Source organism: Tachypleus tridentatus, chromosome 4 (assembly GCF_004210375.1).
Source record: "Tachypleus tridentatus isolate NWPU-2018 chromosome 4, ASM421037v1, whole genome shotgun sequence".
Classification (NCBI taxonomy): Eukaryota; Metazoa; Arthropoda; class Merostomata; order Xiphosura; family Limulidae; genus Tachypleus; species Tachypleus tridentatus.
Window position 1 is genome coordinate 37254993 of NC_134828.1, and position 13019 is coordinate 37268011.

A 13019-nucleotide genomic window follows, 5' to 3' on the forward strand; every position below is an offset into this window, starting at 1 on the left:
AGCGCTCAAGTCTAGAGACGGTCTATGTCAAGCTACTTTAAAAAAGTTGGAACTAAATTGTACAGTATTATATATTCTAACGTCTTGATGATCCTAGCCTTAACATTCTTGTTGCAACGACTGAAACAAAGTTTATGAAGTATATTCAACTCAAATTAAAGCATGGGCTTACAGAGCTGAATTCCAGGGCTTCATACTAATTAGGGGGCCTCAAGCTATGACTATAGATGTATTGCATGAAGAAGTTCTGTCTCGAGGGGACCTGTGAGTATTTTGTCTAAATGTTTCCGATTAATAAATATCTTTTGATTTAAGTGATTACGCATCCTTTCATTTACTTGAGTTAAATGAAAAAAAAGTCATAATGAGCTACAACCATTTGGATAGAAACTCGATTATTAGTGTTTTGAGCCCTCAAGCTTACCGTTGAGTCATCAAGCGCAAACGTTGTCTTAATTGTTGCCATGAGTTGGGTACCTGGTGGTATGGATCATATGTGATTTGAACCTGCTAAAATCTTGTCAAACAGGTTTCTACACTTTTGTTTATCCTTGATTTTGTAAGTACAGTTGGCTAAAGTGACATACTTTACATGAGTGTAGGTAGATGATGCAGCACTGGTAACTACTTTTCATGAGTGTAGGTAGATGATGCAGCACTGGTAACTACTTTTCATGAGTGTAGGTAGATGCTGCAGCACTGGTAGCGCTACATAAACGAGGTTTCAAAACAAATGTTTCATCCTTCTGTTTCATATCATGTACTCATAGTAGAGGAGACATTATTACCGGATCTTCTTTGTAGAAAAGTGACGATATAGGAGCGATTTCTGTATGTCTATCAGTTTCGTATTTTATTTTGTTTATTTAAGTTTGTCATTTATTGATTTTGAATAAATTACTCTTTTTTTTTTTTTCGATAAGTTAACTCAATATTTAGAAAACAGTTCTTGGAGTTACTTATAACAAATATGCAATATTTCCAACTCTGAAATTCAAAGCACGTGAAATTTCGTTAATACGTATTTGAATATACATATCCTCAAAAAATTGGTGATCCTTTTATTGATGTAATAATAACGAAAGAAAATAGGAAAATAGATTTAAATTTCCATGGCGTACATATTAAACAAAAATTTATTCTGCTGTACATTTAGGTTTTTTACTGGATATTTTATTGTGGTTTGGGGCAAAGTTGTTGTTTTTCAGTTTGAACTGTAACTAGCCGTTATTTTCTTCTAAGTACCAGCTTGACGGAATATTTTGATGTCTTAGCTTTCTGTGCTATTGTTGCTTGCAAGTGCTTCTCTAACACGTTGGCCATGTCAAGCTGGAAGTGCCAGTGGTCAACAAACCTCAGATCAAACAACAGATATCACAACTTCAGACTTCTGGAGGCACATCGACCTGAAGTCTCAAGAAATACCAGAAGAAATTAAACGAAAGGTCGCAGACGTTGATGTCAAAGAAACCAGTATCACAGTCGATGTAAGTTACTTTAGTGGTATTAATTTGTCTATATCCTTTTAGCGTGAGGCTACTAACTCATGCGGATTCACTTACAACTAAGATAATAGATATTATTATAAAACCTCTACTAAACACTTAGATCGACCAGAATCTTAGTTTTCAGCGTATGCTGACAGCTATTTTGTTATTGTATTCTCAAGATACTGCTATAGGTATTAAAACGTAATTAAAATAAAGTACAGAACAACGTTTTGACCTGTTAACCAGAATATGACTTAAGAAGGTCGAAACGTTCTTCAGTATTTTATTTTAATTAAAGTTTTAATACCCACACCAGCTATCTTGAGATACATTTTTACTCCATGGGTTGTTGTTAGTGATCAGTATCAAAACATAATCCTTACTTCAAATTAATTCGTTTACAAATGGACAACAAAAAGCCTAGATATTCCTACATATTTGCTCTATTGATGACAAATTTAAGTAAAAAATGAAACTTATTTGATAATGGAGTTGTGACAGTTTATAACGTATATGAACGTTCACATTATTTGCCTGTATACGTACTTAGTTTCTACTATTAGCTTTACACGCCAGGTTATCTACTGTTCTAGTAATGATGTCAGAGAAGTGACAAGATGACTATTAATCTTTACTTGATAAAGTACATTTTCTTTTGCTACACATAAGTTAACCAACTACATCATATACTTAACTGAAGCTGCGATAAGTTCCAAGTTCTTTCACATGATTTAGCTCAAATTATGTTCCAAACAGATGTTCCGACACCACAACTTGTAATCATAACCAGTTTTTAACCACATTGTTATAAAAATTTAGATTTTTTGCAATTTAAGCAGTTTAGATTAGCACCATCTTGATTCCTGTATAAGCAAAGATGTCAATAGGTTTGACAATTATCAACTTACTGGCTGTAATGGTTTCTTAACAAGTATAGCTATAGGCTTTTACTAACGGAAACAAGTTTTGTTTTTGTGTAAAAGTTTAACAAGTTGTAATCAGTCAGTGAAATTCAAGTAATTTATTCAGCATTACAGATTTATTTCCTTTAGATAAATTATTTAAACCCTAGTATTACCGATATACACTATTGTGCAAAATTGTAAGGGCAAAATCAAGGATGAGGTTATAGGTTTCTGTCAAAGAACATTGGAAGGTAAATCACAGGTGAAACACCAAAATGTTATTAATCTTCATATTTAGTACAACGGAAACTCGGTGGAAGTGTTGAGTACAGTAAACATAGTTTAACAGAAACTCAGTGGAAGTGTTGAGTTCAGTAAACACAGTACAACAGAAACTCAGTGGAAGTGTTGAGTTCAGTAAACACAGTACAACAGAAACTCGGTGGGAGTGTTGAGTTCAGTAAACACAGTACAACAGAAACTCGGTGGGAGTGTTGAGTTCAGTAAACACAGTACAACAGAAACTCAGTGGAAGTGTTGAGTTCAGTAAACACAGTACAACAGAAACTCAGTGGAAGTGTTGAGTTCAGTAAACACAGTACAACAGAAACTCGGTGGGAGTGTTGAGTTCAGTAAACACAGTACAACAGAAACTCGGTGGGAGTGTTGAGTTCAGTAAACAGCTAATATTTTGTGTCCCCCTTTTGGTTTAATAATTGCAGATAGTCTTTCAACCATCGTTGCAACACATCTAATAAAAGTCTTTTGGGAATTTACTTCAAATGTCTGTAATACACTTCCATAAAGTTTATTTAGAAGTAATTTTTGACATGTCAAGTGTTTGATCCATCATGTTCCAGATCTACTTAAGCTGGTTGAGATTGGGACTCTATGGGGGGCCATTGTATCTTTAAAATGACTCCAGCAGTTTCTTTCTTAATGTTTGAAAGAGGGTAGTTATATTCTAGGTAGTAGAATTCATAACCAATAATACACAAACCACTGGATATACCATGCCGGATCAGTATCTGTTGGTATCTGTACTGGTTCATTATTCCATTTATTTTGCAAATATCTCCTGTTGCATTAAGAGAAAAACACCTCCATACCATTACATTGACTCCACCTATATTTCATGGTTGGTGCTATGTACTGAGGTAAGTATCTATCACCTTCCCTCCGTCGGACGCGTTAGCGCGATAGCTATCTGCGCTAGCCATCCCTAATTTAGCAAAAATAGAGGGAAGGCACTACCATCCACCGCCAACTCTTGGGCTACTCTTTTATCAACGAATAGTGTGATTGACCGTCACATTATAACGCTTTCATGGTTGAAACGGCGAGCATGTTTGGTGTGACGGGGATTCGAACCCGCGACCCTCAGCTTACGAATCGAGTGTCTTACCCACCTGGTGATGGCGGGCCTGTTAGATACATGTACCTTAATCAAAAATAAGTGATATTGAGAAAAAAAGAAGATATAATGCGACTATTTTCACAAATGTATATTGAATTCTCTATTTGTTTCATATATAAAATATTTGAAGTCTTGCGTATTTTACAAATCGAATACTTGAGTTCGCTATGTGCTTTATATATAAAACCAGTAATTTCATCCTGTTATAAAGTTCTTTATACTGAATGTTGTAATAATAATGTAGATGTAGCAATATGATGTAATGTGTAGAACCTACCTGTATGGAGACACCTAAACAGTCTGTAATGTTAATGTTAACTTAACACTGTTTCAAAACTGACTTTCAAATGATATTTTTTATAATGGAATTGTGAGGAGGCTTAAGGACTGTTTGATAATTTTGACTGATGGTAAAGATAGTTTGTACTGTTTATTATTTTATATCATATTAAACAACATGACTGGTAATATTGCAACTTCCCAGGTAGGAAATACAAACAGGTAGTCATTTACAAAACTGTCACAGTTTCAAACAGTTGTACATAATTTTTGGGACTTTCTCACGGAATCATGTTCATGTGATACTTAGCTACAGATAAGCCTTAAAATCGTGCATACAGAACTATCTAAGTGAAGAATAAATCGAACACGGATGGTAGAGTAAAGCAAGTAAACCAAAGTTTAATTTAAAACAATAAAATTGTTTGTTCAACACTAACACAGTATTCTGTTACCTAGGAGCATCTGGCGTTCGACTCACGAACTACTACTGATTGTGGGTTTGAATCTCGCCATCAAACATGTTCGATCTTTTAGCCGTGGAATCGTTTTAATGTGACGATCAATTTTACTTTTCTTGTGGGTAATGTTAACTAAATTCTTTCCTATGCATTTATCAGAAGCTTATGTATTTCCTGTTTGAATAGGCTGTATTCCAAGAAATTATAGGAGAAGGATTAACTCACGTTTACGGACAACAAAAAATTTCGTGAACTGCAAGGACAATTAGAGTAAAAATTTAAGGATATACCTGAATACATTCATGATGTTAAGAAAACATAAATAAATAAAATAAAAAATTTGAAGCCCTGTAGCTTAAATGATTTCAAAACGTGGAATTTTGTTCATCAGGGATCTTCAAATAAAGATATATTCGAATAAACTGGAAACAGTTTTATTTAGTAACGAATAAAACTTTATTATAAATGCACACCGTTTTGACCTGATTATTTCATTATCAGGTACAAGTAGTTGACAGTGACACAGTAATACACACACTAAAGAATAAAGAGATCACATGACTGGAGATTGCTTCACAACATGGTATAGGTATCTTAGTATCCTGGGTGTTGGTTTTTGGGCGGGGTTGTTTTGTTCAATTAAGATAGCTTCCTTCACTCTTTGTTTATCGTTATTTGGTTCTTTGTTTAAAATTACACTGTTTTTTGTGGATATACTGTGGATTTTTGAGTTACAATGGTGGAAAACATGAGAGAGTTTTTCATTATTATGTTCAGTGAATCTGATTTATAATTTTCTGTCGATTTCTCTGATGTAACATTCTGGATAGGTTTGGTCTGTTTTGGATTTCGCTCAAAGCTACACGAGCGTTATCTGCGCTCGCCGTCCCTAATTTTGCAGTGTTTGACTAGAGGGAACGCAACTAGTTATCACCAACCACCGCCAACTCTTGGGCTACTGTTTTACCAACGAATAGTGGGATTGACCACAAATTATAATGTCCTCACAGTGGAAAGGGCGAGCATGTTTGGCGTAACGGGGATTCAAACCCGCGACCCTCGGATTACGAATCGAGTGCCTTAACCACTTGGCCATGCCGGGTCGGAAAACGTTTGTTTCTTGTCATAAAACTTAGATATATTATATATGGAAGGATGCAATTTATTAATATTTCAGTCATAACACCTGCAAACTGTAACCATTCTCCTATTTCTACATTCAGTCAAATTAATTAAAATTATATAGAGCCAAATAAATATCATAAAGCTACAGAAGATTAAACGAACGTAGTGACAGTCACAGGGACTTTATCAGTTGTGCTTTCTTTTTACATATTACCTAAAGTTTATTCAGGCTTGAGAAAATTATTCAATAACTCATATTTTTATATATAGCTATACAATCTTCTTAAATTTTCCTCATTTGGATATTTCAAGAGATCTGTCATTACGTTCTCACCATTCGTACTTCTAATAGCAAAATGATATTACAGTGCAATTTTAATTTTTGCATATGATTTCAAATTATTTTGATTGTTCTTAAGCATAGAGATATACAAAGGGCTATTTATACAATGCCCATCACGGATTTCGAATACGGCTTTTAGCCAGTAGACTTGCAGACTCACTGCTGTGATCACCGAAGAAGGAGGTTCTTTGGAAAGTACCTCTCATACTGCACCTTGCACAAACTGTGAAAGTTCTTGTAACAGGTTTCAGAGATTTGATGTGGCAATCTTTTTGTTTTTTTATTTGGGAGTAAAGCAGGCCTATTAAGAACGGTTTTTACATTGTTAATAACAAGAACAGTCCACTGTGGAGGCGTTCTGCCATCTTTAGACTTCTATCATTTCCAGACAACTCATCTTCATAGTCCTAACCTCTGCTTAAGTATTCTCTTCAGTTGAATTTCTACACGTTATTTGTCATTAGAAGAAAACTAGACCTCATTTCAAGATTTATTGTACATCAACGATATTTTTATAAAGCCAAACATTGTTGATTATCATTTGCATTGAATACAAATCTTCCTATATTTGTATCTCTTTGTGGTTCCTGAACCGATATTCTATTGTCCTGATTCCAAACTTCTACAGTTTTACAATGCAACATTTCTTTATCTTGTAACTAAAGATTGGTACTTTCTCTTGACAAAACGGATGGAGAGTCAGTGACATCCCTCAAATCAAAAGTGTATTTTGTAGTTTTAATTAAAAACCCACATTCGTAACAACAAAGCTATAGGAGTTTCAAAAACATCTCCAGTTTTCGACAACAATAGGAAATATGCTGAAAAAGTGAAAGATGTTGATTCCATGTTTTCTGTTCTTGTGGAATTATTTACTACTAGAATGTCACATATATAAATATTTTCTAAAGTTACGTTATTCTCATTGGAAATTACGTTTTATGTGTTTCCCACGTCCCAAACAAAAATCACCAATAAGCTGACATACCAGTGTTTTTTCCTATTATTTTAGTGCAGCCTATTTGAATAATCTGTCATATTTATATTCTTTTCCATAATGTACCGAGGGCATTAACAATTATGTTTCAGTTGGTACTTCTAGGACTTAAATAAAACTATGTTTCAGTTGGTACTCCCAGAACTTCAACAGCTATGTTTCAGTTAGTTAACCAGCAGAACTCATCCATCACACAATTTGTCGTTTCTTTACAAGGAAACTCGCTGAAAGGTTACAGGAGCAACAGGCCTAAGGAATGTTTCTGTGAGGAGAGACACACAGGATGATTGAAATAAATCGAGGCTTTAGTGTCATATAAACTGAAATGGAAATTTCGACTGTTCCACTGTACGAAGGTAGCCATTTTTATAATGTAGAAAACTGTATGCAGTGTCTTTTAGTTTTTGTTTAGTAGGAAGAGGCCTATTAATCCACAAGGACCTTGCTACGGGACAGTGAGGCAGGTCCATGTTGGAGAAATTAGAATTCAATGAGTGAGTGCGTCATCAAATAACTGGCCTGCACTTCGGGGGGCCCGATGGAGAGAGGTCCAAGCTGCAAAAGAGACAGGAGAAGACGTAGATTTATTAACACGTGTATCCTTGGAGGGCAGAAGACTCTTCACATGATGAGAGAAAGTCTTTATAAGAGAATTAGACAGATTTGTCTGTACCTCCGCTGTACCAGTAGAGTGGAGTACAGCAGCATACATCAGAGGTGGAAGAGGAAACAACAGTTTGTGTTTCTGGATAAGAAATGTTGTTTATGGTCTTCAAAAAATACACCTCCTTTTTTTCCTTTGCTAATTCAGGGCAAGGACGAAAACATGGAGAATGGGAACCATTAAAATTAGAGCAATGTGGGTCCGATTGACACTCATAGCTGTTGTGGCCTTAACCTCCAGAACGAGCACGTGTCAAAGAATTACAACAAGATTTCTTGGAATCTCTGAACCTTTAGCATTGGAAACATGTGACAGATAATTTGCTTTGATAGTGGCAGGCAGAAATAGCAATTTAAACGGCAACATCAGAACGTTTGTAATCCAAATTGTTCCATTTTTACAAATGGAGAGAGGTCGAACAGCCAAAACACCTTGGCTGAAGAAATAAGCGAGGATCTCCGATTCAGGGATGTTAAGTAAATTTTTCTTCATGATCACTCCTCTTGAGGAATTCAGATTAGCATGAAAGTAACCTTGAAAGGCATATTCCCAATGGACTTCGATTTCATGAGGAGTGTGTTATCTTGTGTTTAAGATATGTAAAAGGGAGCCATTTGTCCTTATGATTGATCGTTTACTAATGAATTTTATTTTATTTTGATGTTCATTATTTTTATTATCCATGAGGAATACAGAATGATTCATTACCCATTGACCCCACTTTCCATGGAGTCCAACAAGAGGACGAGCTACATTACCCAACTAGGACAGTGTCGCTATGCCATGGTTTTGTGAGTGTTATACCCAAACACTAGCATCAGACATACTGCCCATAATACCCGTTGAGAACGTTCAACACCAGTACTTAGTTTACCTCTGCCCAACAGGATCACATGACTGACTTTAGGGGAAAGCATCACAAGTTCACCCAGCAACAGGACTTTACCGGCAAAGTGGTGTGTTTCGGTGCCTCCGACGCCTCTCAACCTATAGAATCCTTTTCTTCCCTTCAAGGTCCTACAACGTTCCCTCGTCATGTAAAGGAATCCACATCGAGAGGTAACCATTTTAAAACCAATATTTTAAAAACAAGAGTACCAATACATACACAATATATTATAATGGTTTTATCTTCAACCTGAATAACCATCAACTTCTATATTTATTTATAGCTTTACAACATGTCTGAATTATTAGGAAGAATTATATTATGTTCATATTCCAAATCCACCAAGTAGTAAGTGGATGTAGATTATGTTCCATATGAAATATTTGAAGTAAGTGGCTGTATAGCCTGTTATTCCTAATGGAATGTTTCTGCTAAGTGGACGTAGGTGTTGTTCCCCCCAAATGGAATATTTCTGGTAAATGGAATGTAGATGCTGTTGCCGCAAATGCACTATTTGTGGTAAGTAGATGTAGATCCTGATACTATGATGTTATAGATTGTGCTCGGTAACATACGCTCATTGGCAAGTCAAAATAAATTATAGATCTTTACATTTTGCACTTTTTTTATGACTCGGTGACACAGCGGTACCTCTGCGGACTCACAGCGTCAAAAACCTTTGGTCTTCATTTCAAACAAATAAACTCTTTAATAAAATAATTTGAAACACAACATTTATTTATTTTTATTGTGTGAATTGAAAACTGAATTAAACCTGAGATTCTAAGTGAGTATTGTTTTGTGTATGAATATATTATGTAGACTCATCATTCATTACTACGTGGATAGGTACGTGTAATAAATTTCGTGAAATATGAATTTCTTTTGTTACTTAGAAATTACAACTTTACTTGTCAATTTGTATAAACCTGTTGTTACTTAGAAACTACTTGTCAATATGTATAAATTAATACGTTATTCACACAGTTATTTTTATTTCGGGTTCAAGTTGAACCTGAAAATGTTTTTAAAAGTAACACTTTGCCTCAAGTTTCACATTTGTTAGAACCACTAAAACATTATTAGAAATTATAAACCACCGTATATAATATATACATAGTATGTAATTTATATAGATAGATGGGTTATATTTAAAATGAAACAGAAGTTGGTAATCGTATCAATTTGACGTTTTGTTACGATTTTCTGAAAAAGAAAAAACGAAACGTGTTTGTGGTTAATATTCCAATATTGTTTCATTTTTTGTAATCATGTTTATTTCATAACTGTAACCAGAATGTCAAAGTTTTCTACCGTGAAGCTTTACATAAGGACACTTCCAATTTCCACATCTCCATCCTTCTACTGAACGGAGCAGCGTTTTCTTCCAAAACCTGGCTGGACCTGGGCACAATACAAGTGCTGGCTGCAATGGGCTACCGGACTGTGGCAATGGATGTACCTGGTGGGCTTTCTGTTCATTGCCGACTTAACATTACGACATTTAGAGGAAGGTGTCAGTTCATTGCCGACTTAACATTACGACATTTAGAGGGAGGTGTCAGTTCATTGCCGACTTAACATTACGACATTTAGAGGGAGGTGTCAGTTCATTGCCGACTTAACATTACGACATTTAGAGGGAGGTGTCAGTTCATTGCCGACTTAACATTACGACATTTAGAGGGAGGTGTCAGTTCATTGCCGACTTAACATTACGACATTTAGAGGAGGTGTCAGTTCATTGCCGACTTAACATTACGACATTTAGAGGAGGTGTCAGTTCATTGCCGACTTAACATTACGACATTTAGAGGGAGGTGTCAGTTCATTGCCGACTTAACATTACGACATTTAGAGGAGGTGTCAGTTCATTGCCGACTTAACATTACGACATTTAGAGGGAGGTGTCAGTTCATTGCCGACTTAACATTACGACATTTAGAGGGAGGTGTCAGTTCATTGCCGACTTAACATTACGACATTTAGAGGGAGGTGTCAGTTCATTGCCGACTTAACATTACGACATTTAGAGGGAGGTGTCAGTTCATTGCCGACTTAACATTACGACATTTAGAGGGAGGTGTCAGTTCATTGCCGACTTAACATTACGACATTTAGAGGGAGGTGTCAGTTCATTGCCGACTTAACATTACGACATTTAGAGGGAGGTGTCAGTTCATTGCCGACTTAACATTACGACATTTAGAGGGAGGTGTCAGTTCATTGCCGACTTAACATTACGACATTTAGAGGGAGGTGTCAGTTCATTGCCGACTTAACATTACGACATTTAGAGGGAGGTGTCAGTTCATTGCCGACTTAACATTACGACATTTAGAGGAGGTGTCAGTTCATTGCCGACTTAACATTACGACATTTAGAGGGAGGTGTCAGTTCATTGCCGACTTAACATTACGACATTTAGAGGGAGGTGTCAGTTCATTGCCGACTTAACATTACGACATTTAGAGGAGGTGTCAGTTCATTGCCGACTTAACATTACGACATTTAGAGGGAGGTGTCAGTTCATTGCCGACTTAACATTACGACATTTAGAGGGAGGTGTCAGTTCATTGCCGACTTAACATTACGACATTTAGAGGGAGGTGTCAGTTCATTGCCGACTTAACATTACGACATTTAGAGGGAGGTGTCAGTTCATTGCCGACTTAACATTACGACATTTAGAGGAGGTGTCAGTTCATTGCCGACTTAACATTACGACATTTAGAGGGAGGTGTCAGTTCATTGCCGACTTAACATTACGACATTTAGAGGGAGGTGTCAGTTCATTGCCGACTTAACATTACGACATTTAGAGGGAGGTGTCAGTTCATTGCCGACTTAACATTACGACATTTAGAGGAGGTGTCAGTTCATTGCCGACTTAACATTACGACATTTAGAGGGAGGTGTCAGTTCATTGCCGACTTAACATTACGACATTTAGAGGGAGGTGTCAGTTCATTGCCGACTTAACATTACGACATTTAGAGGGAGGTGTCAGTTCATTGCCGACTTAACATTACGACATTTTGATATAGACTCCAGTCCATCACTGAATGAAGAGAGAGGTAGTCAAGACCTTTATCATAAATTAAATTCTTTGTTTGTTTTTTTAAATTTCACACAAAGCTACACGAGGGCCATCTACGCTAGCCGTCCCTAACTTAGCAGTGTAAGACCAGAGAAAATGTAAACAATTAACATCACCAACCGCCAACTCTTGGTCTACTCCTTTACCAATAAATATTGGATTTACGACTGAATGGGCAAGCATTTTAGGTGTGACGGGGATTTAAACTCGCGACCCTCAGATGCGAGTCAAGCGCCTCAACCACTTAGCTATTTTGGACCCTGACCAGTTGTGAATAGTTTCAAACACAGTTGTGTATTTCTTGTGTAGTGATATAGGCTATCATGTTAAGTATGTAATTAACTAGCATGTTTTATTCTTAGGAATTGAACGTCTTTAAACGAACATGTTTAATAATCTATCAATTGTGTAAATCTACAATTGTATTTCTTATTTTCGACATAAATGTGTTATGCAAAAGTTTAATCCTGGTGACCTTTAACCTGCAGTCTACGCGGTGCGATCTTTCTTTGTGTATATATTATTTACTGCACATTTATGTTTGAATATTTGTGTAACAGGTTTCGGTAACAGTGAGAGGGCACGCATCTCTGACCGCGGCGAGTTCATTAACGACGTAGTTAAAGCCTTGAACTTGATACGTCCTGTAGTGGTCAGTCCTAGTATGAGTGGAGCTTTTGCTCTTCCGTACCTAGTAAAACATTCAACGGACATGGGTGGATATGTTCCAGTTGCAAGCATTCTTGAAAGACAACCTTGTGGTAATGGTCAGTCAAAAGAAATGTCCCTTGACAGTGTATGTGAAAGCCTAAAGGACTACTTTTCACCTCATGACCTAAGTTGTCTTAAGGTAAGCAATTTAAATGTCAACATGAAACGAAACATATAACTGATAAAGTGTGTGGGGTAGAAACCTTCTCAAACGTAAGATACCTGATAAGCACATTTCACTAAATTTAAGAAACATTTCATCAACGTACTTTTGATCTTGAAATTTTCAGTAAAATAGTTACCTAAATTAACCCACAATTACTGAACTTACACTCGCGATTTAGATATAACTGAATATGTTTACTTGTTCATGTGCATTTCATCATTTATCGAGTCTTGTGTTCAGTTGAGTTACGTACACGAAGTAAACTTTACTATTTATTCTCCTAAAATAATTATAAACATCAGTGGCAGCCTGTCATTGATACTGTATGATTACAATACGAGTACCGATAAGATTACGAGTTCGTCTTCATCACTGCCCTGAAATAGCTCTTTTTAGGACATCTTTAGCATCAACTGATGGAATGTGATGCATCATCCAAGAGTATATTGCAGCTGTCAATATCAACATCTTC

General features: G+C 36.2%; 1 protein-coding gene across 5 annotated transcripts in view; it reads left to right on the forward strand.

Annotated features, from left to right (window-relative positions):
* Positions 1-650: 650 nt before the first annotated feature.
* The window catches only part of LOC143248858 (uncharacterized), a 37190-nt gene continuing 24821 nt past the window's right edge, over positions 651-13019 (forward strand). For 2 of the 5 annotated variants that reach the window (XM_076497705.1, XM_076497706.1), the window contains exons 1-4: positions 658-831; positions 1275-1487; positions 9867-10035; positions 12231-12520. In XM_076497705.1, the coding sequence (XP_076353820.1) occupies positions 10002-10035; positions 12231-12520 (324 nt within the window). In that variant the 5' untranslated portion in view covers positions 658-831; positions 1275-1487; positions 9867-10001. Of the gene's footprint in view, positions 832-1242; positions 1488-8568; positions 8741-9866; positions 10036-12230; positions 12521-13019 lie in introns of all 5 variants that reach the window. The other 3 variants (XM_076497707.1, XM_076497704.1, XM_076497708.1) reach the window with 3 other exon arrangements.